The sequence below is a fragment of the Apostichopus japonicus genome, chromosome 18 (assembly GCF_037975245.1).
Source record: "Apostichopus japonicus isolate 1M-3 chromosome 18, ASM3797524v1, whole genome shotgun sequence".
NCBI lineage: Eukaryota > Metazoa > Echinodermata > Holothuroidea > Aspidochirotida > Stichopodidae > Apostichopus > Apostichopus japonicus.
Window position 1 is genome coordinate 19429543 of NC_092578.1, and position 17669 is coordinate 19447211.

Here is a 17669-nt window from a genome sequence, read left to right on the forward strand (position 1 = left end):
TGTTTAAACGGTAATTAATATGCTGATTAATAAGTATTTAATATGCAGAAATTAAAAGTCAGAGACAGCTTTATTGAAATGTTTGGACCATGGATGAGGTTGGAGTGGCAGTCGATTTGATTTCTGTTTTATACCATTTTTATTCCAGTGTGTGGCATCATCCTTGGCGGGGCCAAGATAGATAGCCTGAAATTCAATTGCATGACATACTGCCCTGGATCAATTAGCATCACTATAAAGTCTGCAGTTAGTTTCAATTAGACAAGAATATTGTTCTCCTTATGAAAGAACATACTCTTCTCTTTTTATTAATTAATAAAAGGAGTACACAGCTGTGGGATATCAATTATAAATTATGCAATTTAAGCGTCTACTTTTGCTGCATGCATTCAAATTTTCTTTTAGTGTTAAAGCAAGATTAAAATCTTTACAAACCAGGGAAGGTGCAAAAAAAATACGGACGGTGAGAAGCAAAGGGGATGGCAAAATCGAACAAAAACTGTTCTTACGAATGATACTAAATGAATTTAGAGTGGTCTTCTAAAAAATATTTAGCCTCTGAAGAAGATCCTGCTAGGATCGAAACGTCAGGCCAACTTACTTTTACACAAAAAATATTTACTTTAGAACAGCTCCTAAAGGAAAGTTTGTCTATTACTCAATGAATTATTTATCTTAAACATTTGTTTCTTTTTCACAGGTACTGTCAAGTAGAGAATTTGAAACCACAAAAAATTACGATACACAATGTTTTGAAAAGAGAATAAGAATATTTTTAAAATAAACATAAAATTAAACATTAATCACTTTTCAATGTGTTAATAATTTGTAAGAAAATTAATTTGCCTTGACCTGTTGCTTCCCATAATCAATTGATACTTCCTTTTATTTTTGTTGAAAACTTGAAATGAATTTTAGTTTCTTTATATTTCAAGCAATACCATTAAAATAGCCAAGAGTGATTAATACAACATTATTGGTTTCTATCTAATTTGGGGCCAATGAAATTTCTCAACATCATCTTGTCTGTCTAAAAGGCTCAAATAGTCTTCACATGATAAAACATTTCATTTGTCTTTAATTAGCTTGATTATTCCCAATTTTGAATGTTAACTGATATATATACTCAATTTGTTAAATAATTTGTAATAAAGTTAATTTGCCTTAACCTGTTGCTTCCCAAAATCAATTGACACTTCCTTTTAGTTTTTTTGGGAAAACTTTAAATGAATTTATGTGAACTAATATATATTTAAAGACATGTGTTGTACATAATTTTACGATACATAAGAATATCCTTACGGCCACAGCCATGTTAAAATGTTTTATGGGCACCAAAAGGTGACTGCACAGCCGCCATCTTGGCAATATCCAAAGGAGGACAGCACAAAATAAAAATCATCCATAAAGGGAACACTTTTGAGCGGGTTTAACTTTTTTGGAAAACATGGAAAAATAGCCCACTTGACTGTCGGATTTGATAAAGTTTTTTTTTTCTGAATAAATTAGAGTAAAAAATGATAGAAATCTTCTGACTTGCTGTTTTGTCAAGCAGGATACACAAAGGTGTGCAAACATATCTTTTCTATTTTTCACAGTAAAACCTGGAAAACCAGGCAAATTGAAACCAGAATTTATCCGGATAGGTAAGAAAATAAGTCAGGAATTGAAGTTTCTTTGTCTTTAGTATCCTCTGCCATTTTATTGTCCCTAAATGGAATATTGTGGTAAGGGTGTGTGGTTTGTAGTGTGAATTCAGCACTTTGAACTAGCCACAGTAATAATACTTTGTAAGAAAAGTCATTCAATAAAGCTAGAGTCAAGGCACAAAGACCAAAACAACAAGATACACTCTCAACCCCAACCAACCCCCAGACCCCTCCTCCCCCACCCCCCTTACATGACAACTGTCATTATTTAATCATGACAAAGAAGTATCAAAAGTCCCTTTGAAAGGGAAACTATACTACAATGAAGAACTTTGGAAAAACTCAATAAGAGTGGTTTTGTTGTTTGCAGTGGCAAACCATGTTGCCATTTGTAAGTACTGATTTGTTGTGTCATAAAATAAAATGAGTGCGGCGTGATGCAATGAAGAGTGGTGCAATTAATGGACCTGGATAATCTCGGTGTTGGGATAAAGAGGTCTGGTTAATCCAGGTTTAACTGCATTGCTGTCTACAAGTGACATTAATGATTATCAACTTCACTTTTTAATGTCAGTATCAATCATAATTAATTGCACTTCTAACATTTGGAACAATTGCTAAGGGAAAGGACTACCAACTAAATACACAGAGGTTGTTACACATAAAGAAGCAAAACAACTAAACGAATACAACCAGTTGTTAATTCGAACAAGAACCCCAAAACCACGATTTTACTTTTAAAGTCCCCCGGATACTGAGATGAACTGGAAGAGAAGAAACAAGAGAGAAAGTGCTCCGTTAGGATAAGATATCATCCGTCTCTTTCAAACACCCATGGAAACTTGAATGAACTGCAACAAAAAAACAACATTAAAACAAAATGAGGTATGAGTGATGACAATAAATGGATGTTGAAAGGAGGCTTTCATCTGCTACCATTATTTTGATCGTAAGAATAAATCCTTCTTATTCATGATCAAGGAGATACAAACCCAGCTATCATCACTGGATTATTTGATCCTGTGATCAAGGAGATACAAACCCAGCTATCATCACTGGATTATTTGATCCTGTGATCAAGGAGATACAAACCCAGCTATCATCACTGGATTATTTGATCCTGTGATCAAGGAGATACAAACCCAGCTATAATAACTGTATTATTTGATCCTGTGATCCTGGAGATACAAACCTAACTATCATCACTGGGTTATTTGATCCTGTGATCAAGGAGATACAAACCTAACTATCATCACTGGATTACTTGATCCTGTGATCCTGTGATCAAGGAGATATAAACCCCAGCTATCATCACTGGATTATTTGATCCTGTGATCCATGCAACGCCCACAAGAAGTGTGAAATGCCATAAACCATTCTTAACATCAACCTAGGCTGATGTATGCAGCAGATTTATTGACCATCTATTCAGTTTTGTCTCTTTTTGTTCTTTAAGAAGTCTTCTCCTGCATTTGAAGACAATCCTTAAAACTTAACCGAGAGAAAGTATTGAGAGATTGAGGTTTCACAAAAGTCAGAACGGTTGATCTATTTGTTTGGGTTTGAAAGTCAGACCAGGTGAGGTCAAAACTACTGAGCATCCCTTAAGAGAGGAATACATCCATGCCCGCAAAAAACTCCTTCTCCCCTCTCCCCCTCCCTCCAACCTACCTGTGTCAGGTAATGAATGGTCATGAAATTCAATGAATATTTATATGGAATGTGATTACATTAGTACACAAACATATGAATGTTTGAGCATGCTATTTGCTACATGAAATTAAGATATTTGAGATTGTACATGCTGACAAGATTTCACTGAGCAATGCCCGTTATGAAATGGACTACAAGATGATATTATTATTATGCTGTGTTTATAATTGGTCAGATTCTTCTGGTAAATTTCCCACAGTCAACACAAACAAACAATCCTGGTAATTTTTAAGTTCCTAATTCCTCTGGATGACTAAACGTAAGGGACGATCACGTGTGACGTATTTTGTGCTTCATCATCTTTTGTCTGGAAGCAGTTTCTCTGTATCTCTTAATATTTCTGATTAATGAAGATATGTCCAAGGACCATTGTGAATGATGATGATCATCATAATAATAATAATCATAAGCAGTTATTTTTACGACGCTTAGGCGGTCACAAATGTGGGAGAAACCCGCAAGGGCTTATGGATTACAACTTACACATCAGATGGCTTCCAATTCAACAGTTTAACTCATATTTGGAATCTTTTCAATTTTAGAAAGTCATATCTGATGGGAAACCATATATTGCTCTTGGATGAAAAACCCACCTTACTATAACCCGGCCGGGAATTGAACCCCCGAACCTCCCGATTGCCAAGCCTCATTGCTTGAAATGCCACGGCCTTTATCCACTCGGCCACAGCACCTAACACTGTTATCTATCTTTCTGTGTTTTGGTCCATCTTTAAATTGTCATACTATCATTATAATACTTAGATCTATGAAAGTTGTCTACACTGCTAACCTCTCTTAGAATTTAAGAAGATAGTATACAAATAATGAATGGTTATGAGTGCAATAGTGCAAATATTTCATGAGTTGAAAGATGGAATGTTCCATTCAACTCGGCTGCGCCTCGTTGAATGGAACAAATTACATCTTTCAACGAATGAAATATTTGCACTATTGCACGAATGGAAACCATTCATTATTTGTTTTATACAACACCTTCAAATTTGGATATAACTGGATTTAAAATGCACTCATGCAACAGATTGTTTTGAACAGACAGGTTTCTCTGCTCTCTTACCATTGAAAAAAGTGCTATCAAAAAAGTATAACACATGGTTCTATTTCATAGAGTGCAATAGAGCGGATTTTGCATGCAATCGATGAGCAATTGACCAATCAAATGGCCGGAATATAATTAGGTGTTGTATAATGATAAATACTCACATCATCATACTGAAAGAGTGCTGAGCCATTCTGCTGAGCATCCCTTCGTCTGAACTGATCTGTGAATCATAATAATAACAATAACCATGATGAAAACAGCAACAATAAATAATAATAACCACCACAACCACATTAACAATGATTATTTGAACCAAAATAATGAAATATTGTTAGTTGTATCAGTGATATTTTAAACACCCATTATAAAGTTACTTTAGGGGGATTTGCCTTACATCTCTGATAACAAACTGTGATTATCATACAACTGACCTATATTGGGTTAAAGCCTAAAGGTTATATCTCTTATTGTAAGTCTATCTGTGACACGTTTCCAAAACCATTTGAAAGAAGTTGATTCCCTACAACTCTACGGAACAAAAACACTGTCAGCTAACCTTATCAGAATAAAAGAATTTGGACTTCAAAGAATTTTGAACACTTGTAAAAGATAACATTGATTGTCCTTTAAACTTCCTTTTGAAGTTTAATACAGTAATTACTCTTCTCTATTTGTCTTGTACCTCTCCTTCCCAAATCTTAACCCATAACCTTTCACGGCAGAATTGTAAAATCTCTGACAAACCTGTCAGTGCCCTGAGTCGGACACAGAGGGCCACAAAGGCGTCGAAGGTGACCTTTCCATTAACTGAGTATCTACGAATCAGACAACCATATGCTTGTGGAGATAGGTTATAACCTGATGAAGAAAAGGACACAACAACTGACTCCACACAATCTACACAGTTAATGGTTGCATTGAAAGGACACAACGACCGACTCCACACAATCTACACAGTTAATGGTTGCATTGAAAGGACACAACGACTGACTCCACATAGTAAATGGTTGCATTGAAAGGACACAACAACTGACTCCACACAATCTACACAGTTAATGGTTGCATTGAAAGTTAAGCTAAAGGTATGTTATAATAATAATATAAACTTCTTATAAAGGGCTTTCCATGAAATCTCGGTGATGCCAATATCTGATCTTCACTATGTTGGTGAACTTTGCACATTTTTGGGAAGTTCCTGCGGTGTTCATCCGTAGCTTATTTGAAAAGAATTTGTCCTTTAACCATTTCACAAATATTACTATGTAAGATAGTCCATTAGATAAAACAGGTGCAGGCCTAAGCTTATTTTGGCTGGTGAGAGAGTAATATATCCAAAGCATCATGGTGAAGTTTGCATTCAATTTCTATGTATTGTTTTGGTATGACAACATCTGAAGTTGGCACGCTTTGCATCAAAAGTGAACTTGAAGCAAACAGGTGTAATGTCATAGATACACACTGACCATTTTTTTCCCCCTGTTTTTCTTTAAAAAAATCTTGGAAATTGTGATGCATTAACGTAAACATATGTACAGCATGATATCTTTTTTTGGGGGCTTGCCCGATCAAATGAATGCAAATCTAGTCTACGAACCAAAGCTGGTTAAGGCTTGCTGAAGTTCACTTGGTTCGACTGTTCCAGACCTATCACGATCAAAATTCATAAAGGTTTGCTTCCACTGGTTCAGTGCTGTCCAGAGTTCTTTAAATTCGTTGAACCCCATCTGACCTGAATAATCTCTCTAAATATGTCAACAACGTTAAAGGAAACATGAGGCATGGATTGAAATTGAGTGAATGGGCTTGGAGTAAAGCCAGCATATCAAAGGATAACTTAGCTATCCCCTTACACTTAAATTCAGATATGCCTGCTGTAAATCGACAGAGCCATTGGCAAAGAAAAAATAACCTTGCAAAGACAAAAAAGAAATTATCTACCCTTCCCCTCCCTATCCTCCCTCCCTCCATCCAAAGCAGGTTGATATACATGGAGAGATGTGATTGAGGTTTTGATACTGATCTGTTACAACAGGATGAGGGGAACAGAGGGTTTTGTGGATCAATCACATAAGAAAAGGCAAAAAAAATACCCCCCAAAAAACTGATCATACTGCAAATCCCTTCAACTAGGTTGAATGAAACATACACTATGTCAGCTCGATGGTTACTGTACTAACCGAGCGACATGTTTTGTTCGAACATTCAAAGCAATGAGGGAACAGTAATAATGTTGTAATGCATCAAACTCATCACCAGAATGCAAAAATGCATTGTGGTTTCGATGATGTAACATGAGCAGGTTTCTTCATAAATCTGACGTAATGTATAGTGAGGGTGTACAATGGTTTCACGATTTGACCTCTGATGACCCCAAATGACATTTGACCTCCAACAAAAAACAATAGGCTTCTTTAACTCAATGTGGTACTTCTACACAGAAAATATGAGGTCGGCCCAAGCTTCCAGTATTGAGATATCGTGATTACAAGGTATTCACAATTTGACCCCTGGTGACCACAAATGACCTTTGCCCTCCACCAAAAAACAAATGGCTTCTTTTACAGAATGTGGTACTTCCACACACGAAATATAAAGTTGGTCTGCCCTATCCTTCTTGAGATATCGAGTTTACAAGCTGGGCGTCACAAACGCACGCACACATACATGCACACATACGCCATCATGAATGCAAAGGTTACAATTATCATCGACACCAAAAATAGGGAAACCAGACAAAACAATGGATCAAACGGCTAAAAGAAAACGAAACCTTTGACTTGCCTCGGTGAAGAGACATCACGACGTGACTGTTTTTGTACGATTGTAACAAGTTCCTTAACTTTGAAGGAGGGAGGGGTCACACTTTGAAACTTCCTCCACTTTATGACCTTTACAGCGTGGTACTGCAAGCACTGAAGTTGACAGTTGATTCCATTGAATGTTAAATATCAAATACTAAAAAATTACATTTCTTCTTTAGAAATACAAATATGGACGAGTGTATCAAGGCTGCACTTATCATATGTTTCGTGGCCAACTTTCTTTGAAATTTTCCTCTTTACTCTCAATAATAAATTACAAAATTTGAGTTTCATAATTTATCACTTTTCTTTTTCTGTGAGATGAAACTCTCCAACCCCATAGTGGAAGCGAAACAACTGAGGGAAGACTGGAAAGTGAGGAAATAGTTGTACATCAACAAAGTAGAATTTGTTTTTCTTTTTCGAAATCAGCTTTTTAATCTTTAAGTAAAGGATACATCCAGCATGTTGATCATCACAACACAGGTATCTCGACTAAAAGCTGCACAAAGACAAGAAAAGGAAAAAGAAAGAAAGAAACTGTAAGAAAAGTAATTTAACAAATATCAATGGTCTCTTCTCTTTTTTTAAAAAAGTTCCCTTCTTTTCAGGATTTGACTGTCAATTACAAACAGATGATATTTTCAATGAGCAGAACAGGTTTATTCCAAGCTAAGCATCAACAAACTGTCCCAATCTGATCACCTCAGGAATTGTTGAAAGTCCATATGAGTATTCCATTATAGACAGAACTACTTACGAACTTCCCAAATGTTTGTACCTCGGACACCCTTTTGATACAAGAATAACATTTATTCAAAGAGCAAATCAAAATATTACAATGTTCGCTCTTCATCGTTCCAAATAATGTTATGGTATTTCAGAATGGTATGGTATAAAAAAAATCAAAACGCTGATTTAATACAGAAAGAACAAAAGGTAAAGACTTTTTTGGTTTAAATCTTACGTTGATAGGTTCCAGCAATGCCAGATGAAGTTAAACATCTTTGAAGCTCGTCTGCGTCAATTTGTCCATCCTGATGAGAAACATTTGATATTTGTCAATGAATTAGGTGTCATAACAAAATTGTCTTAGTCTGCCCAAACTACTTGATCAATTAAAGCAGTGGTTCCCAACCTGGGGTTCAAGTATCCACGCTTGCAAGGTGTGGGGGAGGGGGAGGGGGAGGAGGAGGAGTGGAAAGGAAGGTATTAGATCAATTTGTTGGGGATCATACATAGTTCACTGCTGCTGCTGACAGAACATTTATTGTGGAAACTGAAGGTAGATTCATTGCTTAAGGCCTGTGTGAAGCATTTTCCAATTGTGACTGGTTTTCGAAGATAGGACATAAGAGGTTATAGGAGAGGGACGAGAGGACACTTTGGCTAGTGGTTGCAATACGGTCGGAAACCATTTCTTGCAAGCATTTAATGACAACCTTAAAGCTTGTCATACTCTCCATTTTGCTTACTGAACATGTGATCCAGACCTATGTTCTCTTCATAGAATCAACAGATAACAAATCCTGTCCCCAATTTGTATAAGCTGTAGTTACATTTGTATAAATGCTCTGGGTTAGGTCTAGGCTTCATATTTCATTTTGCAAAGCAGTAGAGTTTAAAAATTTAATATTAAATCTTGAATCAAGATGCTAAGTTACTAACCAATAATTTTGTCCTTAAAATTGGCCGAGTTAGTGGGAGACAATATTGGCCTAAACAGGGCCGTTACCCTGAAGCAAACCTAGACTACAAAATTACAATGCAGTATTGATAGAAACCAGTTACGATATGAACTTGCCTATATTACATACATATCAAATTTTCAGTATGAGTAACAAGTAAAGAAACAAATTTCCTAAATGTTAATATTATGACTTCACATTGTTTAAATAAAATTCACAATGTAAATGCTTACCTGACCAGCTACTGCTTGAAAGTAACCAACTAAGGGATCCTGCTACAGAAAAAAAAAACAAAAAAAAAACTTGTAAGTGAAAAGACATTGCAACTACTTGTATTTTTCTACTAATTTTATTAAATGCACTCACACAAAGCAAATAGAATTTAACGATGATTTATTCAACCAACTATTATGGCAGTATGTACCTATGGAGGAATGGCACCTGATCCCACACAAACCATGCTCAATAATTTTGCTCTTTCTTTTTGCATTGAGAGTGTTTGAATAAACTTTGCATTCATACTGCAATAATTTCTTAGTTGCAAACCTACCTAATGAAAAAAACCAATATTGCATAAATTATATTAATTTACTATATATACTGTAATGGGAATGGAGTTGGAACAAACTGGGGTGAACTGACTAGTCCCATCAATGAATAAATGAGGAAATTCCATTTTAAGAACAAAATTACACATGAAAGGGGGAATGTTGGCTTAAAACAGGAGATGAAAAAGATTTTGAGCTTGGAAACTGTACACCTATTGGACAAGGGGTCTGGTCTTCTGCCATTCTGGTATATCCCAAGTTTCCAACACTACCATAGTATATTGGATAACCAGGCTGCGAATTTTTTTATCCCAAACAGGTTTGCAATTGCGTGGTTTTCCGCCAATCAGATTGCTCGTGACGTCAATATCAATAATGGGCATCGCTTCGAGTTACACACTGACACTTAATTAAGTCTAGTAACGGGGTTTCCATCAAACGCCCTAACTGTACTTTTAATGCTTGAATCACATGTTGACCTTACTTATGATACATACACTACATTCTATTGGGTTCGTGTTTACATTATTCAAGATTTGTGAGCCGTTCTTAACTTCTACTACAATCGGAATTCGTTTCGTGGAATGGGTAGGCCTACACTAAAATCAATCGAGTCTTGAATGAATATACGCAAACAGTTTAGTGTACAGTATGATATTTTCTGTCACTGCACTGTGTACACAGTTATAATACATATAGGCCACCAGCGCATGTGTGATGTACCATGTACGAACATTTCACTGTGCGATGTTATAGATTAATGCCTGCACAGAAAACTTCGATCAAAGTGGATGATCATACCATACTAGTGTGCTCAATATGTCTAAACCAATTCCAAACACATCTACACATATTAAAGAAAAACTTCAGGTAATTTTGAACGCGCATATCTTGGTTGCAATGAATGGATGCAGACACTTTGGTTACCTGGAATTGAAGGTTTCTATCGTGATGACGTAACTTTTCCGACCAATCACGAGCGCCTATTTACACGCAATTGCAAACCTGTTTGGGAAAAAAAATTCGCTACCAGGCTATAGACTTAACAGGCTGCAACATGTATTGACTACAACTGCACGTCTTGTAACGAAAACTTATAAACATGAGCACATTACCCCTGCCATGATTTAGCTCGACTGGCTCCCGATTTATGCGTAAACCACAAACTACTTCTGATTGTGTTCAAATGTCTGCATAACAAGGGCCTAAAGTATCTCTCTTATTTGTTTCAATATCTGCTGATATCCACACGATCACTCCGTTCTAATTATAATTCATCACAGAAGTTTACTTATATGGCTCAAAATGTTCTCATATAATGCTCCTTACTTGTGGAACTCACTTCCAGAACATGTGAAAATGTGCAAGACTGTGAATGGTTTCAAATCAGTTCTCAAGACATATCTTTTTACTAAAACGTACTGTATATGTTGTAACTATTGTTAAGCGCCACAAGAATTATTTCATAGTTTGTTTGGCGCATATAAATATGATATTTCGATATTATTATTATTACCTAAGATACTCAAATTTAATACCCTGGTTGAAAAGCACAGAATTTTTCTACAAGCATTTTCTGTAGACCTAGAAAATATGTTTTTTTTACATGGATTTCCGTCTGGCAGACAATTCATATCCTTTATTGATATACATTAGAGTATTGCCCTACTGTACAATAAATTTACTGCAGTATACATGTGTACATTAAATGATGTGCAGCTCTGTATGTTTAGTAACTTCATTACCTCGGTGATAATACATGCTTTCATGATCAGTTTGACAGTTGGTCTGCTGCTGTATCTTTGTTATAGCTTACAGCATTAATTTTATTGCACATTATACCAAATATAATGCTAGTGTGCCTGGATGCCATTGTGTCAGTTGGGTGCAATATGTCTTTGCACTGAGTGCTCTAGTATGACTATGAGAAATTTAAAACACCTTTACATTACGGATTGGAGACAAACCTTTGCGATGTTTTAAAGTGAAAATTCTTGTTAGTAACGCAAGTAGTACTACAACTTCATCATAATGTTTGTTTATGTGTTGGTCCATCAGGCCTACTCTGGTTGAATTTGTGTCCTAGACTAGAGGCTAGAAAGTAGAAGTAGGATGGTGACTTCGAAGTTCGGCCACTTAAGACTTAAAACACCCCAAAACTAAATCTTCTGGTATAAATCATTTGAAAATATACTTCATATGGTGGGAGAATTTTGTTATAGTACGATACACGGCCAAACTTTCTTTCCTGCAAACTGTTTTCACGTTGTTTTCCAAGAAGATTCTTCGTGATTGTGGAACTGGTATTTCTTGCTAGAGTATTGCGAAGTTCGGACACGCAACCCACAGTGTGGCGCTGGTAAAAATTGGTGGCGCTGTTGCTCTTTCAGTAATTATAACAGACTTCATAGATCTTCGTCATTTTATTGACAAATATGTAAGTAATTTCTTGCACACGGGTCATTTTGGAGAGAAAATAACTGTAGCTTCGTACTTTTTGGTGAAATTTGGCTCTTCCTGTAGGTTTTCATGGTGAAAATCGTGTATTTCTTAGGGTGCCCGAACTTTGCAGTATGGCGAACTTCGCAATACTGACTATACTAAGTTGAAGTAGGCTAAATCAATGCACAGTTTATGAATGAGACATGAAACCTACCTTAGCCATGGCCATGACTAGCCAATTTCCAACCCCATGAGTCTGACTGTGAGGCACTGTCTCGGCAGTAATGTTAGGGCTAGACCATGGTAAGGCTATTTTTCATCAAGGCCGCTCCAACAAATACAAGTTAGGCCTAGGCTAGGCACATAGGCTATAGCGTAGCGTGGGTATGACCTACTGTACAGTATTTGTTTGTTAGTCTAACTTCAATTTTAGGTACAGTAGTCAGACTAACAGTTAATTACAGTTACTTAGTCTCTATGAACTCTTTATGCTTACCACTGGAGGTTGACCAGGATATCCTCCTGGTGCACCGTAACCTGGGTATGCCATCTGATATTAGAGGGAAAATCTCTGCCGAAGATAAGTTTAGACTGGACTTTTCCTCGAACAAGGGCGACTGACTGTATTAATAACACTAAACAGAACAGCAAGCTTAGGCACGCATGTCCTAATGTTAGGTATGTATTACTTCCGTAATCGATTTGTTGCCAGCGCCCACTATTTTAACGGTGAACTAGTGAATAATGTCTGGGTGTCCGATGAGGAAATATTTTACAAGATATTTTGGTCCGGGAGGGGTGTAGTCGAGTGGTCATTGAATCCGACTCCCATGTATATGGGGGGGGGGTCTGTGTGGCCTCCCTCATAATAAAATATACAACGAGCTACAACGAGCTTCATGTCGAAGATTAAAACATGGCGGCCTATACTGAAATATATCATGGACTGATCTCTGCATTTAACTTGGCCGGTGACGTACAACGAATTCAAATGAATTTCTTTTTACCAAAAGTCATCCTTTTAATCAGCGGTCCGCAAACTGTTTCAGGCCACGACCAGGGAGCTTCCAATTCCACGAGGACTGTGCCACGCCCACCGGACCTTCAAAGGGTCGATGTTTACATGCACGGGAAGCTACTTAATTGGAACATGGGCTCGATGTTCAAGTTGTCTGTGATGATACTGGTTGTTGATAAGTTTTGGAAATAAGTTATAATTTATAAAATCAAGTGATAAAATTCTGTTTTGTGATGATATTTCTTACTGATAAAAACAACAGCTTAAAGGCCGTAAAAAAATCCCCGGCAATTTAAAAACCGTGGAAAGTACATCATTGAACTTTAATCAAAACGACCCACCGAAAACTTTCCGCGACCCACATTTTGTTCGCGCCCCATTTTCGGGCCGTCGCTTTTATTAAGGACATGCGTTACTCACCGTCCCGTCAGCATCGTCCCCAGCGGTGTAACCTGGAATTGCCTGACCAAAGACGCTAACACAATGTGTTAGCAAGATGTAAACTAACAGAACAATCATATTTGCAGCTTATAACGTTGTGAGATTATAGACCATCGCAGAACAACATCAAACCCGTTTGATTTTTCAGTAACTTGTGACACGAAAAAAATAAAGCTGATCCGAATATGAAACTGAATTAATCATACTGATATCAAGTAAACATCAACTGGTATAACGCATCTGGGACACACTGTCGGGCGAAACTAGGTCTCAACACTATACCAGTGGAACTTAAAGCATGTTGTTAAAGCAACGTATACGTAGAAATTGCACCACAGAAAATAAAATTGTTCAAATATGACTACAATTTTATAAAAAATGACTGCAAATGTTGAGCGAGAAATATGATAACGAATGCATTCGATTCATATTGAGACTGAGATCTGTGGCTCAGAAACTTTACGTACTAAATACCAGAAATCACTTAACTATAGGCCTATCTACAATTTTGTTACAAATTTTCTTGGCCATTTGAAACGAAACTTGGACTGAATGATTGTAATATAATGAGGATTCATTACCATGGAAATTAAACAGCTTAATATAGGCCTAGTATCAAAATCTGCCCAAAATACATCATCAAATTTACATACTGACTTGAAGGACCGTTAATGTCACTTTAGGAAGAATGTTTGCATTACCGAAAATATACGAATATACGAAAATATCAAATATAAAGAAAGAAAGAAAGAGGGGGAACCTGTTTGTGCATATAATGACTGGTTTTGTGGCCCTTCTGGTTTTCGAGATAATCACCTTTATAATTTATCAAAAACATGAAATACCCTTTTAAAAATAACTGAATGAAGACGTCAAACCCACATAGCCTACAATAGCCTAGGCCGAATGTTAATAATAACCAATGTTCTAATATATATATATATATATATATATATATATATATATATATATATATATATATATATATATATATATATATATATATATATATATATATATATATATATATATATATATATCATGAAAAGTCTCTTTTGAGAATTATATGGCAGGATTATTTATTAAGAAGACAGCTTTAAGTGGGAAAAAGTGGCCATTACAGATTATTTCAATGTATATATTCTATATACACAGTTAGGTTACGATAGGGCAATACTATGCACGGCAGAGTATATTTACCAACGTGGTAAATTGTTATGTATATGATTAAAGTATTGGATCTGTTGCACTTTAAATGCTTATCACTTCGTACGTAACAGTTCAGTTGTTTTATCATTAATATGGTAAAAACGGGAATAAAATCGGCGAAACTTCATGGTATAGATATGCGGCTAATTATCTCAGGCCGGTATATTTCTAAACAGTTAAGCTGGATAGCTTGATAACACGGCGCCACTCTTCTGGATTTGGTAATGTTTCATATTGTATATATCTGTTTAGATAACCTACAATCTGAACCTTTTTGAGACAAACCAATATGCCTATGGCAGATTAAGGTATTAAGTTGCTTTAAAGTTATATGGTATGGTAAAATATTACTTCAGTATCACACACTTCATATGAAATCATGAAATAATTCAAAAGAGCAATACACATTCACGTTGTTTTTGTGTTCGTATACTACACGACCATGGACCATGGATTTTGCATGTTGTGACCTCAGAAATATCAATGTTAAATATTACTAGAAAAAAACAAAAACTTTCGATACCATAAATGAACATGAGGAAAACATGTTACATGTCAATTTGCAGCTGTCCAATTTGATTTGAATAAACATGCATACATTACGTAGGCCCTTCGTAATGTTAATAGCCCAATCAAGTTTTTTCTTCTTCTAATAACCCTAACCAGCCCCATCACACCAGTAGGCTACCACCCCTTTGTCCGCATCTTCCAGAAAGAATATACCACAGAGCTCAAAGGACCACTACAACCAGGGAGAGAAAGGCAGCTCCCTGCTACAACTATATGTCTATAAAACAATGCAGTACCGGTAACGCATTTGAGTAGGATTTGTTGTTTTGAAAGCATGAATGTACTCTCTCGCTGGTTCATAATTGTTCATCTATAGACAGAAGGAGATGATATTCATATCAAACTCCGGTGAGGCAATCACAAGAGGTACCTCCGTTGCAGGAGAAAACACAATCAGGGCCCCATGTCAGGGATTCACACTCTGTTGAAGAAAATGTGAAGAAAAGAAGTACTAATTGAAGAACAGGTTTTTCTGTTAGGAACATTATTGCCTCATAATATCCAATTGTATACCATTATGCAACATATCCTAAATATGTCAGAAATGTCCTTCCTTAAATGGGGGAATGGTAGAGTCGGACTCCCCCCCCCCCTCGATCCACCTCCCGTCCCACCATTTTGCTTCATCCCATTCAAGATAAATATATATTTACCTTCATCGCAGTTCATTCCTTTCCAGCCGGGAGCGCATGAGCACCCTGCATGGTGACTGCACATCAAGCTTCCCTTACAATCCGCGTCCAGACCTATACTGTCGCAAAGGGAATGTCTCCATCAATAACACCAAACTGTCCACGAGTTGCTATGGAAACACAACAGTTCAGAGTTGATATTTAGTTCCATCTGCAGGCATGAGACGAACTGAAGGAATGGGTAGGGGATGTTTTGTAATCATTTAACCATTATGTAGATTTATTGTTTTGAGACAGGCATGGGGGGGGGGGGGGGAGTTTGATCTGAGATGGATATGGATTGGGGTGGTCATTACTGCATGTGTTGGGGGGGGTAATTTTGTTTTGTTTAACAGCTTCATACCTTTAATGTTAAGAAGCAGTGTTATCTCACCAGTGTCACAATTTTCGCCAGAAAGGCCATTCCTGCACAAGCATTGTCCATCGTCACCACAATATCCAAGCACACAAGTAACAGAGCAAGTACGGCTACAAGTAAGGAGGCCTGTGGAAACCATCTGGACATGCTGCAAACAGTTGACATTTCAGTGTTTCATCACAGCTGATTGCATTTCAAAACTAAATTTATATAGTTCAAACGAACTTCTCACAAGATATTACATTTGTTGTTTTTCAGATTTTATCCTATAAAACGCAACAAACCTCAACTCCTAGCCCGTCAACTAAAATTAACGACACCAGTTCCTTATTAGCATCATCACTTAATGATGGTTATGAAAACCCTCTGCAGCCTCCAGTTGTTCAATGCACGTTTCCCTGTTGCCATGGCGATGATATGAAAGGCTAGTGTATTTGAACTTGATATTTTCATGAATTTCAAAAGGAGAAAAGGATACCGATTCCGTTACATAATCTTGAAGGAAATGCTGTTCATTTCCATTCTACCTAACCTCCACCCCATAAACCTCCAACGCGCCCTCTCCCGTAGCAAGGAAATGTTTGCCAAAAATTGCCTCCCAGATTGCCGGAAATCAGTGGCGGCGGAACCGGGGGGCTTGGGGGGGGGGAGGTCGGGCTCAGCCCCCTCCAATGAAAAGGTTGAGGGGACAAATGCATGATAAGCCCCCCCCCCAATGTTTACCAAGGCTCCCAAACGTGCATCTGCCCATTTTTAAAGCATACTTGCATACTTCCGGCCATCTGGGGGTTTGAAAACTCTATATTTTCTTGTACGCTCCACGCCAACCGATGGTGGCGCTCCGCTTAGATAGTCTCCACACATTAGCCCCCCCCCCCAATAATTTTTCCGTTCCGCCACGCCTGCCGGAAATGGCACTTCGGAGGCTTTGTAGTTGCATATAAACATTCTTTAGTTTGAGAAATTTACACTTCAAAACAATAAATAATAATTAGATAATAAGTATTTGTAGTAAGTATTTGATAAATCACTGTGTCAAGAGAAGTAGAGGACGCTATGTAACTTTATAAATCTCTGCTTTCTTCATTCAATTAATTGTTAGGTTTGTGTTATCATAATTTGGTTTGCATGCCATAAGAGACCTACTGGGGGGGGGGGGAGTCTACTGGGTGGGCCGTGTAGGGGACTGTGCCTCATACTCAAAACATTGGGGCACTGATGTTGGGTAAGGCATGAAACCGATAGACCCTATATACAAAACACATAGACGTAATAACTATATTTATGAGCCGTATAGTTTCACATTAGACTTCTATACACTGATCACGCAGGTTAAATCTTAGAAGCTCTCTACGTGTATTGTTCTCCAAATTCTAACCAAACTCGTGAACACCAATACAACGGTCATCGCATCCGCGATCATTCATATTTACGTGATAGGATGTTAAACTAAACTAAACATTGTGTTCTTTTGAACGCC

The 17669-nt window shown here is 37.0% G+C and overlaps 1 protein-coding gene across 3 annotated transcripts; it reads right to left on the bottom strand.

Moving 5' to 3' along the window:
- Positions 1–902: 902 nt before the first annotated feature.
- On the bottom strand, positions 903–12574 carry LOC139958849 (sorcin-like). 3 transcript variants are annotated; one of them, XM_071956233.1, is made up of 8 exons: positions 12398–12574; positions 9145–9183; positions 8191–8260; positions 7682–7725; positions 6017–6164; positions 5167–5280; positions 4584–4642; positions 903–2500 (listed from the first exon to the last, which is right to left on the bottom strand). In XM_071956233.1, the coding sequence occupies exons 1-8, from the start codon at positions 12449–12451 to the stop codon at positions 2474–2476; spliced, it is 555 nt and encodes a 184-aa protein (XP_071812334.1). In that variant the 5' UTR covers positions 12452–12574; the 3' UTR covers positions 903–2473. The 3 variants fall into 3 exon arrangements, with proteins under 3 accessions (XP_071812334.1, XP_071812333.1, XP_071812332.1); XM_071956232.1 differs by having other exon boundaries at positions 903–2413; positions 9145–9186; positions 12398–12573; XM_071956231.1 differs by having other exon boundaries at positions 9145–9186; positions 12398–12570.
- Between the last annotated feature and the right edge of the window lie 5095 nt (positions 12575–17669).

Coding starts and splice junctions, on each gene's coding strand:
- LOC139958849 (XM_071956232.1), bottom strand. CDS start 12,451: ATGGCATACCCAGGTTACGGTGCACCAGGAGGATATCCTGGTCAACCT. Junction 9,187..12,397: donor ATCCTGGTCAACCTCCAGTG/GTAAGCATAAAG, acceptor TTTTTTCTGTAG/CAGGATCCCTTAGTTGGTTA. Junction 6,165..7,681: donor TGATGATCAACATGCTGGAT/GTATCCTTTACT, acceptor TGACATATTTAG/AGAGATTATTCAGGTCAGAT.